Below are 20,106 nucleotides of genomic sequence, written 5' to 3'. Positions count from 1 at the left end.
CCTGACTAATTTTAATAAGTGGGCTACCAAATCATAATTCTTTACCACCAACTTTAAAAATACCTTTGTTATATCTTGAAGAGGCAAAGTTTAAGAAGTCTGAAGACAAAGTTCCTGGGTTTAATATTTCTGAGGCTTGTTATAGGAAAATATTTTATTACTCTTAAGAAAAATTTTTTTTTTACAGTACCATCACAGTTTATCAATATAATAGTAATATCTCCGTTAGCCGGAATCCCACAAACCTGGAACTCTCTGATAGCCGGAATTGAAATTTTATCGGAAAATTTTTCCCAAAGCCGGAATTTCCAGAAAATTATGGCTTTGGGAATGATTTTCCGAGGGACACGTTTTCTGCAAAATTGCGAGAAAATTTCCCTGATACCCAGAAAATTCTGGGGATGGGGATTTTTTCCGGGTTCGAGAGAAGATGTAAAGGGCAATTTCTGGAACTTCCGAGAACATTTCCTCGTAACCCGGAAAATTCAGGGGACGAGGGATTTTCTTCCGGCTTTGAGTGAGTCGTCTCGTTAACCGTAAATCTCTCATTCCCGGAAGTGCTCTGTACCAATTGTTCCGGCTAACGGAGACATCAATATAAGCCCAATCCTGTGAGTGCACTGCAGACACAACTGTAATTAATATGTCTTGACATCAATTTAAAAATATCAATTGAGGAGAACCTTGATTTCAGATACACAGCAAGCACTGTACTGTCAGTACAATGGAAAAATGGATGCCAAGAGTACTGGACAGAGTTGTGAACTTAAGAAAGGTGATCAAGAATTGGTCATAGCTGTTAACATGGGGGCAGATCATACAACTGGCAGAGTATATAATGAGATGTACGTGAAAAGACTCCTCACACAGAAACACAGTCAGTCAAGAAAGGCAGGTCACTGGCTAACTATTCCAAACAAAAATACAACTGGTTAAGTTTTGTTGAGGCCAATACAAATCTTTACATCAAGAAATTTTGATGTGGTCAGCAAGTTACTTCAGGACAAGAACTAGGTATGAAGACACTATTCATAATATGCCCATGAGAAAAAGTTATGGTTAAAAAAAAAATAGGAGGAGGAAGGGGGGGCGGCAGGCCAATAATTTAACTACATATTAGTAAAAAAAAAAAAATAAATAAATATTAAAAATAATGAAAACACATGAATGCTCATGTAATATCTTAAAGATTGGCTCTTTATGACAGACCTTCGTGGTGTTGGGGATCAATTACAAATATCATTAAAATTAAAGTGCAGTCATACAGAGAAGATGTACAAAAGCAGCAGTGTGCCTTTTTGCAGTATAATTTTAAAAATTTTGGGTTAAATAACAATGCTATAGACATCCCACATTAACAGTCTTTAGATACGGTGATGTGATCATCCAAAATGTCAGGTTAACGTTAACTTTATAATTTTCTAAAGTGGTAAATTTATACTAGAATCCAGAATGTGATATCTCCATAAACTTCAACAAATAAAGTACAGCATATGACTACCACAGAAAGATGTAGACCGGCTAGACTGACAAACATTCACCTGGCTGGGGGTCCAGATTTGGTTTAAGCACATTATACAACCATGTTGTTTTACGTGCAATAATTTTCACCTAACTGTGAGTCATAAGTTGGCCAATATTTCATGATTCTATTACTGTATTCCTTTTCGTAGTTACAGATAAGGAATATAACCTGTGCTGAATTGTGGTTTTAATGATTTTATTTTTAATTATCAGCATTAAGCTTACCTGCACTAAGAAAAATAGTATAGCATCATACTCTTAGGCAAGAGCCTTGCATTACCGAGACATCAAGTCCATTTACAGTACAGATGGTTTGCATTCCAGAAAAATTATGGAAAATAATAGTTCAGAAAACTAATGAAAGTTGGACTATAAGAGTGAAGCCATTTGGATGTAGCAACACAAAGTTTGGCACGTGGGCCCAAGGGCCAATATGCAGGTACTGTACTGTACTGTACAATAAGGGTAAGGGAATACTGTTATTAAAAAACTTGCCACATTTTTCCTTATGAAACACAAATAGACAATTTCACACATTTCACACATTCAATATTAAGTTTTATTACAAAATAAGAAATTTTCTTGCCAGCAGAAGCCCAAATACAGTACACTTAAATAAATCTTAGTTAATATGTAAGTTATATTACAAATTTACTTTACATTTAAAAAACATAATACAAAAAAATTATGAAAGAGTTACACATGATTTCTGAGCTTATAAGAAAAATACTGTACAGGTATATATGAGCAGCATCACAACTCTGTAAATTGAAAGTAAAAACAAATACCATATTTTACGGCATATAAGACACCCCCATTTTAGCAGGGCGTATTTAGGAAAAAACTTTCGTGTACTTTCCTCCTGTAGCCATAGTTTTCCTAAAATAATATATACAGTACCAGTAAATGTGAGGAATAAATAAAAATATTACCAATAAATAAGGTTCACTCGCACCAAAAAGTATCGGTGCAGGGTGAGATCGACAACTTCCGAAACGATACGTATACACTGTGATATGTCGGGAAGGTTGGTAAGTGTATGGCTGACAATCAGTGTGTTTGTTTCCTCTATTCGGATTGTTACTTTGTGTCGACTGAATGACGAGCGAGGGTTCGGTTTCGGTGAACTTGGGTATAAAACAGAGGCAATATGAAGCAGTAGAGATCTACACACGCCAGACGACATGGAAACCTCAGAGGGAACACGAGGAGCTATTATTGCCCTTCATAACGAAGGGTTCGGCGTCACAGATATTAGCCGGGGGGTTGGTGTCCACAGGAACACCGCTGCACGATGGATTCGGCGATACCTCGAAACTGCTGCTACAGACGACAGGTCTCGGAGCAGCCGTCCACGCTGCACCACCCCTCAGGACGACCAGGTTGAGTGGTTTATTTGGTAGCATAAATTAATGTGGCAATATTCACAAGTATCACAAATAATTTTGTTAACAAGGAGCTCCTCATATTTCATACTGTCTATTTATCACTTACTGACCTTTTTTTATAACGGTTTGTTTCACTTGACCAGGCCATAGTAGCTGCTCAGCAAGAAAACAGGGCTGCCAACATACGGCAGGAACAACTCGCCTTTCCCAATAACTAGCGTCACTGGTCTCAAATTGTTCACACCACAGTATGCACCGATACTTTTTGTTGCAAGTGTACAACAAAAAATACTGTATTGCCAAACCAGTAAATAAAAGCCAAAAAAAAGTTTAACACAGTCGCCATTTGCGTGTAGTCCATGGCTCACCATAGCAACGCAGACGCCACCTCTGCTGATTCCCTAGCAATACTCTCCTCACGCCCTCCCCCACTGAACTAGTCAGCTAACTCGTGCATAAAGAAATATAAATATTCCCTTTACATGTTTGCCCTTAGGACAATTATTTCTTTTACTTTTTCACAATATGGTGTGTGCATGTAACTGAGTAAAAAATAAATGAAGAAAGTTACGTATATCTACCCGAAAATACGAGATGAAAAACAACCATAACTCCAGTAGCCTGGTGGTTATAGTGACGAGTCTAACCTCGCTACAATGCTGCCAGCGATGTTAACAGACACAAATGTGAAAAGAAAGTTATATGTAAATCTTCATTTGTATCAGTTATTTGTAGATTTAAAAATAAATGTTGCAGGTTTGGCATTGACAGACTGTAATGCTTGTAAGCGTTCACAAACGGTTACTGCTTAGCTACCTCTGAAGAGTTAGGTGTCTGCCATACGGACGTTAATCGTCACAGGTTACCATTATCAGTACAGTACTAGTTATAAGTCGAGCTTTAATATTTACAATACTATTTTTAAATTAATTAAAAATAATAATAATGTGTTGAAGTAAGCAATAACATATTTCTAATTCTGGAGTTGGGTTAGGTAGAATTTAGCCTACTGGAGACGGCAACTGAGGGATTCATTAGCTTACGGGAGACCATAACTTCACATATAGGATACAGGCTATTTTTTTTTTGCCATTTTTCAGACAAAAAAGTGTCTTATATGCCGTAAAATACGGTAGTGACTTGCAGTAACCCTCAGAACATTCAACAAGGACTGTTAAAAATGTGTTAAACTTATTACAGTTCAAGACCAAGACACTTACGGTACAGTACTTCTTGAAACACTCAGTAATGCTACATGGACTGACTATAAGAATATCTCAATGATTTACCTTAAGTCTCACTGGATCCTCATTGGTCAAAGAAGGAAAATAAATTTTCTGTTAAACCTGATGTGAATAAGTATTTTCCTGTAAATTTTAACTTTGTAGAAGTGGATGTCATTTGCTCAAGGTAGAACTGCCTCACCATGAAAAATATGACGGCTATCCACAATTCATTGTGCAGGTACATGTAAATAATAATTCATAAACTCAAACTCCATTCATCAAGATAATCATAATACATTTACTTAAACTAAAACCTGCTGCTTGAATAATATTAATAAATTATAATCATTCAATATTTTTTCACATATACAAAGAAAAGGAAACTCTTAAGAGTGGGCAAGTCAGGACGTGGAGTTTGTAGTAACACGTGTGATTAGTTTCCTCCTAACCATCATGGGGAAGAGATAAGCGTAAGAGTAATACCATATTAAATTTTTCCAGTACCTCTATATTCTTAAGATGTGATATACAGTACTGTACAGTGGTCCCTCGGTTAACGAGCGCCTCGGTTAACGAGTTACCTTCCATAAGATTCTTAACTTCGGTTAACGTGCAATCCCTATGCCTGGTCTTCCTCCCTAAATGCCACACAACGTAAACACCTAGAAAAAGTGCAAAAGAGGGCATGCAAGATTATTCTCTCCCCATCCTACTCCACATATCAAGAAGCGCTCAACACACTGACCCTTTCGACTCTCACTGACCATCACCACGACCTCATCTGCAAATTTGGTAAGAAGCTTCTACACCATCCTCGACACCAGCTCCTACTACCACCTGAGATCCCTAGCCCGAGAATTGCTGTTCGACACCACAACCGCATCCAGCCCATACGTGCACGAACTGATCGCTATAAGAACAGCCCAGTCCCAACCATTGTAAAAATTATCAATAACTTGTAATAGACCAGTGTATTCACTCCCAGTAAACACTACTCCTTGCACTGTCACTATGTTGAAATGTACTGTAGTTTGAGCTTTTCCCCATCTAGTTATTATATATCTTATTTATATCACTTATGTTACTTGTATATTATTTGTAATTCGAAACCCATTCCCCAAATATGTAACTGTATATTTTCAGCCTTCTGGCTGCCAAGTTCTTTCAATAAACCGTTAATCATTATTATTATTATTATTAACGAGTTTCTTACGAACCGACCTGAACATGTTTTCGCTTGCATTTGGCGGTCCACCAGCTGTGGTATTATAGTCCGCCACTACAGTAATCGGTTCTAGGGCTTAAATTCCTTACCATTTTAGCAAATATCAAGAAGTTTATACTATTCAATAATTCTAAAAGTTTAATATTAAATTTTTTAGTCATTTTAACAATTATTGAACATAATTGAAGGTAATGAAACTAGTTTTATGCGCGCCATCCAGCCTCTCAACACACCATACAGGCGTCAGTCTTTGTGTCTTTTCAGTGGAGGTAACATCTTGCTTGAGACTCTCTTCAACTAAATGCTTTTTTCTGTGTTTGCAAGCAAATTATTGGTCATTTTGAAATATATTTTACATATTGACAATATATAATGCAGTGCAGTGTTGATTTAAAGAAAATAATCTTGAATTACACCAAGAGAACTAAAATTTTATGGGTGAAATGGCGCCAAGGGGTGACTTCTCTTCCTCCCCAATGCCTTCTCTTCTCCCTTCTCCTCCACCCCCATTCTAATTCCCATCATCATCATCATCATCCAGGAGCCTTCTACATACACACCTCAAAGTAAGTGTTCTTTTCTACCTTTTTCTGTTGAATTTAGGCAATTTTTGGTGAGCTGGAACCAATTACCCAAAAACCCATTGAAACAATGGTTTCGGTTAACGAGCAACCTTCTAGAATGGATTGTGCTGGTTAACCGAGGGACCACTGTACTATCTAATTCTCATATATATAGTACAGTGATCCCTCGGTTAACGAACGCCTCGGTTTACGAAATTTCGGTTAACGAATTACCTTCTATAAGAATATTCAATTCGGTTAACGAAAAACATTCAGTCAACGAATTCCTTAAAAATTTTTCCCAACATGTTTTCGCCTGCTCACCAGCTGTAGTATTAGTCCGCCAATACAGTAATCGGTTTTAGGGCTCAAATTCATTACCATTTGAGTAAATATCAAGAAGGTTGTACTATTCAATAATTTTCCAAGTCTTATATTAAATTTTTTAGTCATTTCAACAATTATTTAACATAATTGAAGTACAGGGAACTAGTATTTAGCGTGCCAAACACCCACTTGACTCACCCAGAATGGCGTCAGTTTGTGTCTCTGCTCAGTGGAGGAAGCATCTTGCTTGAGACTTTCTTGAACATAAACTATTTTAACGTTTTACAGTACAATTATTGGTCATTCTGAATTTTATTTTACATATTGACAATATATAATGCAGTGCAGTATTGATTTAAAAAAAATAATCTTGAATTACACCAAGTGAACTTAAAATTTTATGGGTGAAATGGCGGCATGAAGCATGGGGGTGACTTCTCTTTCACCCCACTGCCTTCTCTTCTCCCTTCTCCTCCACCCCCACTTCTAATTCCCATCATCATAATCATCAACCATGAGCCTTCTACATGCACACCTCAAAGTAAGTGAACTTTACTGCATTTATTTTTAGTTTGTATGTAATTTTTGGTGAGCTGGAACCAATTACCCAAAATCCCATTGAAACAATGGTTTCGGTTAACGAACGACCTTCTGGAACGAATTGTGTTCGTTAACCGAGGGACCACTGTACTTACATTGTATAAAGTGGTTGAAACAAAATTTTAAACATAAACTACGGGTATAGTGAAGTAACATTACCTGGCTTATTAAATACTGTAGATGTCAAAAAAAATCACCGAGTAACTCCTCGGCTGACAAATTGCCCAGCACAAGAGGTTGAGTGTTGCAGGTATTTTACCCATTAAATAAAAAGTACCAACAATAACATTGAAACAGAAAATAAGACTCGAGTTAACCTTTAACTTATCACACCGATTGTTAAAATCCCATTAAAATTGTTTATTTCACATACTGTAGCAGACTCCAAGACAATATATGCTTCCATAAAGTGGTATTTGCTAAGGTGTAAGCGTATACCGGATATACAGCCTCAGGGTAATGGATGAGTAAACCTCAAAGTTACTACATAATACAAACATTTACAAATGACCAAGAGATTGAATGACTGTACAGTACTTCCATGTCCCATTTTACAATAAAAAGAAATAAGTCAGAGGCTATATTATTAACTACGTTTAAATACACCTACAATTCTATGTTATAGACTGTACCTCAATAATCAACCCCCCTACAAAAATTCCACATTTACAAGTAATATCTACAGTACTACAAAGAGATGATCTCAACAACAGTGGTGTTCATGTAACCAACTAACAAGTATAAAGCACAGAAAAATTACTTCTTCCTTTTTACAGCAAATAAAAAAGTGGTAACATAATCGTTCAGTTAAAAAGAGGGGAAAGAAAATGTCAATTTCCCTTCAAAATGAACCTGATACTGTCCTGTCATTGTACAGTACAGTATTTCATTCAACACAAAGATTATCTGCCAGCTCTAACAAACTGCTTCCCTGTTGATATCAGGCCAAAAAGAATGTACAAATCCCACTTTTATATACCAGTACTGTACAGTACTCTAATATGATTATAAATCACACATCGAACACATGCACTTATATTTATCACAGTTTTCAATGTTCAATTAAACTTATACAGTACACCAAAACTGGGTGTAAATTCATTCCTAAAACTGCTTGTTAGACAATACGTGAAGCCTGTTTTGCATTCAGAGTGTAAACCAATTGCTCCATGTATATCACATAAATGCTCATCACCACTGCCATATGGGTGGTGCCTGTAAATTTGCGTGCTCATGTTGGTCAAGCCTGAATATTACAGGGGGTACCCGATTTACGAATGCCCACCGATACGAATGGGGTTAAACTTAAAATTTACAGTAATTTATTTACCTGATGACTTATTTTTTACTTTCATTTACTGTATTTTGTCATTCTATTTCTTCTTTTATCTTAAATTAAGTGATTTTAGATGTATATAAGGACTTACGCTATGATAGTGGGATTTTAAACATATTTCTGTAAGTACAGCATGTACATAACATGTGTTCCGACTTACATTATTTTCTGACTTAAGAAAGTCCTCAGGAACGGAACCCATTCATAACCCGGGGACCCCCTGTACTGCAAAAATAATTTTTGCAATCAAAATAAGATGGCACACTCATCATGCCATACAACAATAGTTTTCATTAATATTACAGTACAGGTCTATGACAATCTTGAAATGTCATTAGAAATTTTTATCTATTCAACTACCAACGGTCTTGTAATATTCAATAGCCAATGAACAATTGTTTTATTTCTTTTCCCTAACTTTGCCTCATTTGTACAATACAATACTGTACTTTTTCCATGAAATCTATACTTTTGTTGCTATTTACTGAATCAGGTAATAAAAGCAGTCAATTTCTTAATAAGTATTTTAGCTATGAAAGTAGTCTATCATGAGCTAGTAAACTATTACTGTAATGTACTCATTTATTCAGACAGAGCCATTGTACAAGGGCCCAGTACTAGTTGTATACCAGTCATGACTGAGTAGTGTGAAGTTGACCTTCACACAACAGACCCATATACTGTAGAATGCATAAGGTTATCTTGTTATTTTAAGTAATGTCTGTTTGGTTCCTTTCGTCTGCTGTCAGAAATAACAAATCTCCAAAGTTTCTTGACATTTCTTACATAATAATTTCACCTTCGACAACAGTCGAAGGATTTTGACAATCCTACTGAGACAAGAGGGGTCATATTGTTCATTCTGACATCCATCAGACCCCACCTTGCAGATACTTTCTGCAGCAAGTTTACATATAACGAATTCAATATGTTCTTAATAATAAAATAAAATACAATAAAAAGCAGCTCTTCACCTAAAACATAAAATCATCACTCAGGTGTAAGTTTTCTTAATGGGAGAAAGTTTGTTGAATCTATTCAAACATTTTGAAAAACCCTTCCAGATATACCAACACCAATTTTTCAGTACAGTATAATAAAAAAAATATATGAATGGTGTGTTTTCAAATGAACACAAGTAAGCAGTTTCCATGTTTCATTGAAAGAAAATTTCAACCCACACGATAACATCATTTGTGCCTGTTACATAATGGTGACTGATGACCTGTTCATTTCTACCCTGGCTTCATTTATAACTAATGTGCTCTGAATACTTGGCGTAAAATATCAAAGGGTTGGACTGAAAAGAAATCACAATCCAGCAAAGAATTAGTCTAATGCACTTCTTACCTTCTGGGAAAAGGAAAAGGAAGAGAAAAACAAAGAAAAGAAAAGAAATTTTGTCACATAAGACAAACACAATCATCAGACTGATGAAAAAAGTAAGACTCCTCTTAGTATGGTCTGCCACACCACCATTATCATTATTACTGAAAGCTTTCCGTACAGTAAGACAGCTTTCAGTTCTATCTAAGGAAGAGGGAAATGGTAGGGGATAGTGGTAGCAATTAAAATGTAGAAACCATTCTTGAATAGGCTGAAAGGGTTTTCAGTTTCAACAAATATTTGTCATATTTTAGGGAATGTATAATTTTTTTATCAAATGAGAATGGAATGGTTATATAATTATGTCACTCTTAAAATACAGAATAACTTAAATATTACAATTCTGCAAATGTGGTTGATGATACATGATACAGAGTATGCCGTAAGAATACTGTAATCTGTAACCGTACTATTACTGCATAAATTATCAGAACTAAAAGGGCACCTATGAATGGTATCACCATTATGGACGTTACAGAATAAATGTACATGTTGGTTTTCGCAAAGTGATCATTTTCAATTTTACTGTGTCCAAACTCAAATGGAGATTAGACAAAGATCTTCACAAAAATTACATAAACACCAATGTGAGACCATTTGGTGGTACTACTGTACTAGAATTTTAGGAATATTCTAAAACCATATAATATACAATACTTATGTCTTTCATGGTAATGAATTCCACTATTACATAAACAGCATATAAAAACTACAATATAGGTATGACATAATTCTATACAATAATATGAACTGTACTGTCGTAAGTTTGTCTAATGAAAAAAAAGTCCCATAAAGCTATTTCGATGTGTCAAAAAGTGTCAATCTATCAAGAATGTTCAGCAACAAATCAACTAGACCATCTGCAAGATTTTGATAATGCCTTTACTGTTTCCTGCAGCTATGATATTGGAACCTTTCCTCCAACAAACAGCAGACACAAATTCAGAGGATTCCTCCTCCTTTTGTTCTGGGTCTAATACCCACTTCTTCTGATCAAATTTCAAGCTGAACAATTTCTTGGATAGACCCTTATAGTACACGTACAGAGAATTATTTTCCGAGCCACAGGCCACATATTCCCCGTCGGTTGCCAAACCAACAAAATTTTTCTCATTTATATGTCCCTGCAGTGAACGCACACAGTGAGACTTATTAACATTCCATATTTTTAACAAACTGTCTGTAGAGGCCGAAACAATATCTTCGCTTGACACAAATTTAACATACGACACAGCTTTACGGTGACCCTTAAACACTCTAACTGCTTCCTTCATATTCCGTAAATCGTAGTAATGAACACAGTGATCAGCTGACCCAAATGCTAAATGATATCTACTAGATGGATTAAACTGCACACAACACACATTTGCTTTAGCTTCTAGGCACGTCATAGACCTCTCACAGTCTAAAGACCAAAGCTTCACTTTGTGATCATCACTGCCAGAGGCAATTAGTTTGGTATCCATTTTGTTAAAGTCCACATTCCAACACCGTTTTTCGTGCTCTTGGAAAACATGAAGCCTCTGAGCGGTGAAAGCATCCCACACTGTCACTACACCGTCATAGTCACTACTCGCCAGCATATGCTTCATGTAATTACTCCAGCTCACACAGCTAATTTTTGATGTGCAGAGCATTTCAGAACACGGGTAATGCAAATCCACCGTATCTCTGATCACTGTGCCGTAGTCAAAAATGCGAATCTTTTTGGTAAGACCCGCTACAGCAAAGTATTCACTGTCCTTGTCAAATTCTATACTGGAGGCAATATTGCTGGACTGATGAAACATATCACAATTGTAGCTGATTGTTGCTAAGGGACGCATCCCACTGTAATGGGTGAATTTTGATATACACTCCCCAAACTGGTCAAGACCATCATCATCATCATCATCCATTCCCGAGTCACTGAAGCCCGGCACCCGCATACTAAAATAACGCTCCTCCAACTCATCAAAGTGGAAGTGCATTCTCTTTCGTCTCGCTTGAACTGTGGAATTTTCAGGACAAGCTCGAGAGAACAAAGGAACATTAAATCCTTCTTCTGTTGGACTTGGACTCTCCTGGGATCCATTTGATGTTCCAGGACAGTCAGTGCCAAGAATTTCAGTAAGGAACACACCAGTAGTATTTGGGACACTGTTACTCTGAGGTACACAGCTATTTGAAGTTCTATATGGTAAAACACTTTCAAGATTATTTTGCACACTAGATAGGTCATGTGTTATGAGTTTTAGTTCTCTACTAACGGTGGACAACTGCTCTTCCTTCTTCTTACGTAACTCTGATAGGAAGTCCTTCATGAGCTCAAACTTGTTTTGCATTGATGCAGCTTCCAACTGCTCCTTCTTCTCCTGTAAGATAGTTATTATGTGTGTAATATCACTGACACCTAGACAAGAGGAATCAAAACTAAGGTAATTCCGGAGTTCACTAAGAGCAGCGGTCTTGTTTTTTTTTGAAAAGGCAGCCTGTAAGTCAGCCGCCCGACGCTGTTTTAGTATCTGCTGGTTTACAGTATGATTGGGAAATATGTGATCTGTACTTTCAACACTAAAATTACACTTAGGGCATCGTTTATTAGATTCTATACTATTAAACAGACACCCACGGCAAAAAGTATGCCCACATTTTGTCATGTGGGCCTCTGATATGAGGTCCAAGCACACAGGACACAAATAGTCAGAGTTCTTCTCTTCTGTTGTACCATCCAAGCCATTTAGGACAATGGGATGGGTACGCTTGACTCCCCGACCAGTCACACGTGAGTTGGAGCCTTCCAATCGAGTTTCACTTGATGCCATGCTGTGGACTGCCTCCACCCTGCTCAGTTACAATGTTGTTTACACACTTCTGTCTCCCTCCAATCGTCCAACACGCACAAAATTGATGTGACCTGAAAGATATCACCTATTATTAGCAAAACTGTTCTGCTGCAGATTATAAGAACAAAATGAAATCATAAATTTGTTAAAACATTGTTAAAGAGTTATATCTTTCAGGTCACATGAAAAATACAAATACTACTACAGCTAAACGAGAGCTTAGGTACCGTACGGTGGGTTGATTTCAAACAGTATTCAAGTTTTTTTTTTAATTTGCATTTTAAGTTTGAAGGTTAAAAGCATATGTTAAGTATGCTGTTGGTGCATAGACTAATGAATTATCCATACGCGTCAACAGAAAAACAGGAAACAATATATGTTTTCAATGAAGAAAAGATTTACAGGTGTCCGAAGTCACCCGAGTGGTGTGATGACTTTGGACAATAGTGTTAATTCAATGGCTGTACCTGTTAAGAGCCTGGCCGGACAGTCTGGGAGTGGCTTTGGACTTCAATGAACCCGGAAAAAAAATGGGCAAAAATCAAGTGCAACAAAATTACATATACTGTACAGGTATAGGTCAAAAAGGGAAGAAGAGTCAAGAGAAGGGAAAACTTGAAAACTGTATTACAAGTTTTAAGATTATACATTAAGAGAAACAGCCCAAAAAAATTAATAGGGCACCAGTGCCCAGTAGGCATACAAGTACTATTCTTGTTTTACCTCCCTGAGCTCGAGCTTTTTTATATAATTATTTTGTTATCAGTACCATGCATAATGCCATTACTGAACAAGTTTTATATCACACAATCTTGCAAATATGTGTGAATAATATATGGATTGTGCCTCCCAATTCATTTTTGAGCTGATCAGTCACCCTAAGTTAAAGACAATTTTCGCATACGTACAGTATTTTCTCGAATTATCTCACTAATTCTAGCCACCCCTTTCTGTTAAATCGAAATTCCATTATTTTCACTCAATTTAGCAAACTAGTTTGCTAAATTAGGCGTGATTCCGTTAAATTCCATCCGCTCAGTCTGTGGAGTTCTGCCACCACGTGTGTTCTTCACTGCTACCTCTCGGTCTACGTCTCAGTCAACTAACTACTGTGTTTAGGCATCATGCCGACAGTCTCTGAGAAAGGAAGTGGTGTGGGGAAGAAAGTAAAAAGAGTGCAGCTATCAATTGGAACAAAATCTGGAAATTATAGAATAATTTTTAAACAAACACTGAACCCCCATAGTTTAAGGTAAGCCATGAATAACGTTTCTAATGTTTCTATGTACAGTATCCTGTGTCTGAGGTGTCTGTAGGTGTGAGCGAATTAATGGAATTAATCTCAATTTAGCAAACTAGTTCACTAAATTGGGTGAAAAAAAAATTCCTTCTGCTAAATCGAGAGTTTGTTATATCGGATTCTGTTAAATCGAGAGTATACTGTATTGTACAGTAATTCAATATACTGTAACTCGGAATGGCTGAAAATATTCAGCTGTAAATTATTATTTTTTACATAACTCATAATATTCCAAGATATGGCATAACACATGCGACCCACGCGGGATGCGTGGAAGACTCTGCCCGGCCAGTCGCTCAGTTATACAGTGGTAGGCCTAGTGTGAGGATATCCACCCGCAGTCGCTCAACTTATTTTCATGTATTTTGTCCAAATTACTATTCCACCTGCATTGATAATTAATTTAACCAATATACTGTACATGTACAGTAGTGTTTAAGTGAATACAGTACTGTAATAACATTTAAAGCTGGTGCTGTATAACTGCTTACAATATATAATTGTACTGTACTATATATACTGCACTGTAATGTAGTGGAGTTAGCCCCCTATTACCTCTGACACCTACCACATGTGATAATTTTTTGGCAAATTTTCTGATTAGGGGAGGTTATTTTGGCCAAAAAGATGGGTATGGGGTGGCACAAAAGACTGAGAGGAAAGTGCCCTGATAACTTGCAATGTTAAGAGCCCCATATATACAGTATTCCGAGTTATCAAAGGTTTACTACCTCCATTCAAGTCTTATTTTGAGGTATATAGGATATATCAAACACCCCAGATTGTTTCTAAATTTACGAGATAGACAAGTTTCTAATATTTGTCACTAGTTATATTACTCTATGTACTGTACTGTACTCAGGTACACTCCTGCCAGAGCAAGTTTTGCAACATTAGAAATTTGGGAGAAAAAAATAGATTTTGATTGATTTATTACTAACACTTTAAACTAGCAAATGATATATACATAAGAAAACTACATAGTTAAGACAACATTTTGATACCAAGAAAACTTTGCTTGCTATAACTGTCTATGAGCTGTCACCGCTAACTTTTTCTGAAGTGGTACCCATTTACAACTGGGTGAACTGAGAGTGCCCAGGGATAAAACCCCCAACCCACGGAACAGGAGGCAAGCCCTGTACTGTACCCACTTACCTTCCATTATCATGATAAATCACAGATGTTACATACAATAAGAGCTTATCTAAACATAGTGAATCATTCTCTGAGTGTGTTTACATCTCAAAGTGCAAGCTGACACTACTAAGGGTAACATCCCTCCATCCACACAAGATGACATTAGCTGAAAATAGCAAACCATCTACAGTATCTTACCATTTCTAGTCTTTACATGTCATATGAGGAAGATGGGTAGGGAAGTAACTCATAAAGGTTTGATTAATCATATCACACAATGTTTTAAGACACTACTCAAGCATACCTATCACAGTGATAAAGTAAAATAGGAGTAATGACAGAGTAAATGTTATTCCTGCAAAGCTACTGAACTTACTATTGCATGAGGCGTGTGAGGTTTCCTGAAGAATGTGTGTTGATGCTGGTGGCAGCTTCTGTTAACACATCCTCACCATTGTTGTTGTATACACCGACTACAACACCAGCCTGCAAAAAGTGGTGATACTATTTAGCTTCATATGGCTCCTAATGCTGACTTCAAACAAATTTCTAACAGATGACCATTTATTTTCTAATAGTTACCTCCTGTGTAGAAATGGGTCTTCTGTATATTAGCCCCACCTTAATTTACCTTTAAACTAACTACAAGTGCCCCAATCCACACAAAATTATGCCAGGAGTCAATAGTCTTCTCTATACTGTACACCATAAAGAACCACAGTGTACAGGTATAGTAACTAATAAAAAGTTTGCTACCATAAAAACTGTTATGCGTACAATAATAATTCACAATACAAATTGTTCACTGGATCTACATTACAGTGCTTACATAAAACCCCAGGTTGGGATTAATAATTATAGTAACCTGAGTAGGTTATTGTACTGTACAATCCTGGACAAGCAGTAATAATGATGCACACTGGATAACCACATGGGGTATAGGACAGGGACTGTACAATACATTATGGTAGCCTTGGCTTATTCTGAGAGATAGGGTTCAAGAACATTTGTGAAATAAAAATACATGCAACTCCATACAAAATAAAGGGATAGGGACCAGAGGCCTAAAAAATTTTACAAAACAAAACTTGAAAGGTTTATTTATTTACTAAACACGACCAAGAAATAATCAGGTATCCCTCAAGATACGAATAGGTTAAGTTCTCAAAAGGTAAAATTATCGTTTCGGTCATCCACCAATTTGCAAGTTGAAATTATGATTTTCCTGTAGTTTTTGATATGTTTTGAATGATTCTGATATTCATTTCTGCAGCAAACCACTACCCCCCCTTAATCAATGATAATGGGGGACCCCCAGTGGGAACCAGTTTTTGGTGGGGGAAAATAACAAAAAGAAGTAATTTGTGATAGAAATGAAGGTCAGAATCATCCAAAACCCATTGGAAAAGCATAATTTCAACCTAACCTAATCCATCCTAAACCTCACCTAACCAGTAAAAATTGTCCAAAGAACAACTGCGTATGCATCAGACTCTAGCGCATGCATATTACAGCATAGTAACCAACAAACAAACACATGCAGCTCTCTCTGACAGTGGTAACTTAAAATTCTTGTGGGGGCACAAGAAAACATTTGTTGGGTGAATTTTCATACCTGTATGTAAAACCGAGTGTGCATGTAACTGAATGAAATAATATGAAGAAAGTTATGTTTATATAAAGTACTTAAAATTATGAGTTGAAAAATAACCTTAACATAACTCCTACTTCAGCCTGCTATGGAGAGCGCTAGGGGGATGTGGCTGCTAGATGACTCCCGGTGGGGAGGGGGGGGAGTTTTGCAGGGACCCAAATTCGTATTCAGGGAAAGCTTTTGCAACACGAAAAAGTGGTGTCAATTCAGGAAATTTGTATAAGTGAATTTTCGTCCCTTGAACGTTCGTAACTCAAGGGATACCTGTACTCTGCCTGGTAAATCATAGAAAATAAGGAAAAATACAAAAATTCCACAAAAAAGAAAGTAGCATGATACATTACAGCCTAGCTGCCTCCAACTTTCCCAGCAACCTACAGAATCAGCAGTAATACTGGATGGCAGTTACACACGTTAACCAGAAACCTGTGTAAATTTTTCTTTACAAGATGCTGTTAATGTATTCCTAGTACCTCTTGAAAAGTTTCCAAAAAATTTGGAAGGAGCTTACGTATAGTAGCATGTGGCTGTATGTTTGGGACAGCATCCACACTGTCATTACCCACAACATACAATAAAGATAATAAAAAACACCTTAATTATAAAGAAAAAATATCGTAATCAAGCTTTGTTCACCAATCTATTATTTTATCATTTATGGTAGGCCAAACATTATGTCAGTGACTAGCGATCGGGTACATTTCTCATTGTTTACTCAATGCGCAAATTATTTTGCATAATTCCACATATTTTATAATTGTATACAGTATAAACTTTGTAATAACTTGCCTCACAGAGCTGTAAAGTACCTTCAGGTATTTGAATGGTGGGCTTGTGTGTGTCAGGGGTAGGTCATGGATTTCCAAGAATAATTCATTAATTCATACAATCAATGATTCACGTGTATAAAAATATACTGTACTGAAAATATAGTAGTGGTGTTGGTTTATTACCCTTATAAATACTGTACTAATTAGTTTGAAGAGCATAGATGGCCATCAGATGGTAAATTAATTTATATAAATAAAGTAAATGTACAGTATTGATTAAATTGTATTATAACTATTAATTTTGTGTAACACTGAAGTTGTCAAAGTAAAATATAAGCTTAATGATTTGAGTGATGTTTCATAATGATGTCTCTTTTATATCTAAAGTACTGTATGCATAAAATGATGTTTTCTTTATTTTGTTATTTAAGAAGTAAAATAAACTTTCAACTGAGTTTGTGGGAGTGTGTGTGGAAGCAAAACATGACATAGCCAGGGTAGAAAATTTCTGGTATACAGTTTGCCATCATTGGTCCATTCCAACTAAAAACCAACAATTCAGCAAATGCTTGTTTTAACTTGATGGAACATACAAAAGGCACAGGAGCCATGGCTTCCTTGCAGCTTAATAAGTAGTTTGTTTTTTTTTGCTTCCCTATCATCTAAAGTTTTGTTTTTATTATTTCCACCACATATCAGCTTACAACTGGACCACTGTACAGTACCACCAACATCCCTATGCTTTAAAACATTTTTTTAATATCCTAAAGAATACAATTACATAGGTTTGTAGAATCATTCGATAAATTTACTGAGAAGTTTCAATCTAACACTTAATTAACCCTTAAGCCCCGGGTTAGGGTGCTGCTGGCAATACCACCGCGCGGGGTTAAATCGAGGAAAAAATAAACTTTTCCAAAAACAAAAATAAATAAAGTAAAAATAAAATATGACGGGCAAATAGTCGGACGTTCTGGAACGTCACCCGGCGCCTAAGGGTTAAACAGCACCACTATTACCCATTCAAGTCACAACATGTTTTATAAATAAAATTCCTTAAACCTAACCCAGGATATTTAGCCTAGAATTCAATAGAAATGTTGTGTGACATTATAAAGCAACACTACAGTACTTTCATAGCCACCATGGTTCTCATAGATCTGGATTGATGCTTCCCTTGTTCTTTACCAGATTTGCCTTTCTACATATTTCACCCCCATCTACAAAGTATTCAGTAGAGTACAGGTCGATAATTGTGTTCTTGTAAAATATCGTGTTATAGAAAATCGCGTAATAGAAATAACAGGGCTTATAGAGAAAATAGGGTTAGGTGCAGATTACTCGAAATCGAAAAAATTTAGTAGTTAGCCTAACACAAAGGATAGCACAGTCTAAATAAATGTTACATTCATATCTAATAATGAAATCATACAGTAAATGTAACACTTTACCTTGAGAAAATATGAATGTAACTTGATGGGGGAGAAGGGTGATTTTGAGGTTGATAAAATCGAGCTTCTCTTCAAGTGTTATATCCTTTCTTTTACGATCATCACCGGGAATTCTATCACCAGAACGCTTCTTGGAGATATTCTTCTTTACCATATTCACAGTTAATACCACAAAATTGGAGAAATAGTAAGCAAAAATCGCGTTACAGCAAACAAGCGTTCGCGTTATACAAATATCGTTCCTAATTCATAAATCGCGTTAGAGCAAATTCGCGTTATCAAAACACACGTTATAGCAGAACTCACTGTAAGTGAACTTTTCTACCATTTTTGTTGAATTTAGGAAATTTTCGGTGAGCTGGAACCAATTACCCAAAAACCCATTGAAACAATGGTTTCGGTTAATGAACTTTTCGGTTAACGAACGACCTTCTGGAACGGATTGAGTTCGTTAACCGAGGGGTCACTGTACCGTATTTCATGGACATCAATGCTTCCATTAAATAAGTTCAAAAACTGGCAGAAGCTTATATTATTCATATAACAATAATATTAGTAGTAATAATGATAATAATGTACTAAAAATAAGAAAGAGGGACTTTTTTCAGGGGAATTTTTTTTAGATTAGTTGTGTTTGATACCAGAAAACCATAATAAATGCTTTTCCTACAGTGAAAGATTACTTATTGTGGATTAGATAAAACCAACCAAACCTGGTCTGATCTAACCTGGGTATTATTTAAGGTTAGGTTAGGACTTTTTTTTTTTTTTTACTATTCTTAATTTGTTATTTATTGTCAACAGAATTCAGGCAAACATGGTGTCCTTGTCAACATGGCATGTACCGGTAGGTAAAATTATTATTTCGGTCATCCACCTATATTTGGAAGTAGGTCAGAATCATTCAAAACACATAAAAAACAATTTCAACCTAACCTAACGTAAACCTCTCTCCGACGGTGGTAATTTAAAATCCTAAAATTTGATGGATGACCAAAACGATAATAATACCACATTCATTCTTAATATTGTTAAACCAAAACTATGGGAGCTGCAATTCCTCCATCTATTTTAGAATATTGCATTAAAAAAAAAAGAGGTAAGAAACCAGTTTTCTTTTCATTTTTTTTTCCTGAAGTGGCTCCTTCTTTTACATTGGAAATGTAAACAGTTTATATTGACAACTAACTTGCCGATGCATTAATTGTTTTGATGTTTATTTTCTTACTATATTTTCATCAGTGAGTTCTGATATGTTAATCATTTCTTGTGCAAATGCTTCGTTTGGTAGACAATTAGGCGCCTAGGCATGCACTAGTGTACTTTGTCTTTCTCGGCGGTAATGCAGCAGTAATGTGGTATCCAGGATGTAAACAGCCTATCATATTGAT

At 36.2% G+C, this 20,106-nt stretch overlaps 1 protein-coding gene across 3 annotated transcripts in view; it reads right to left on the bottom strand.

Annotated features, from left to right (window-relative positions):
- LOC121862262 (cytosol aminopeptidase-like) overlaps positions 1-20,106 on the bottom strand; it is a 50,653-nt gene that overhangs the window by 25,040 nt on the left and 5,507 nt on the right. For 2 of the 3 annotated variants that reach the window (XM_042360370.1, XM_042360369.1), the window contains exon 2: positions 15,217-15,326. In XM_042360370.1, coding sequence (XP_042216304.1) covers positions 15,217-15,326 — 110 coding nt within the window. Of the gene's footprint in view, positions 1-9,332; positions 12,472-15,216; positions 15,327-20,106 lie in introns of those variants that run through there. The other variant, XM_042360368.1, reaches the window with a different exon arrangement.

Source organism: Homarus americanus, unplaced genomic scaffold (genome assembly GCF_018991925.1).
Source record: "Homarus americanus isolate GMGI-L3 unplaced genomic scaffold, GMGI_Hamer_2.0 scaffold31037, whole genome shotgun sequence".
In the NCBI taxonomy this organism is placed as follows: domain Eukaryota; kingdom Metazoa; phylum Arthropoda; class Malacostraca; order Decapoda; family Nephropidae; genus Homarus; species Homarus americanus.
The sequence above is the reverse complement of the archived record's forward strand: the minus strand, read 5'-3'. Positions and strand labels throughout refer to the sequence as shown.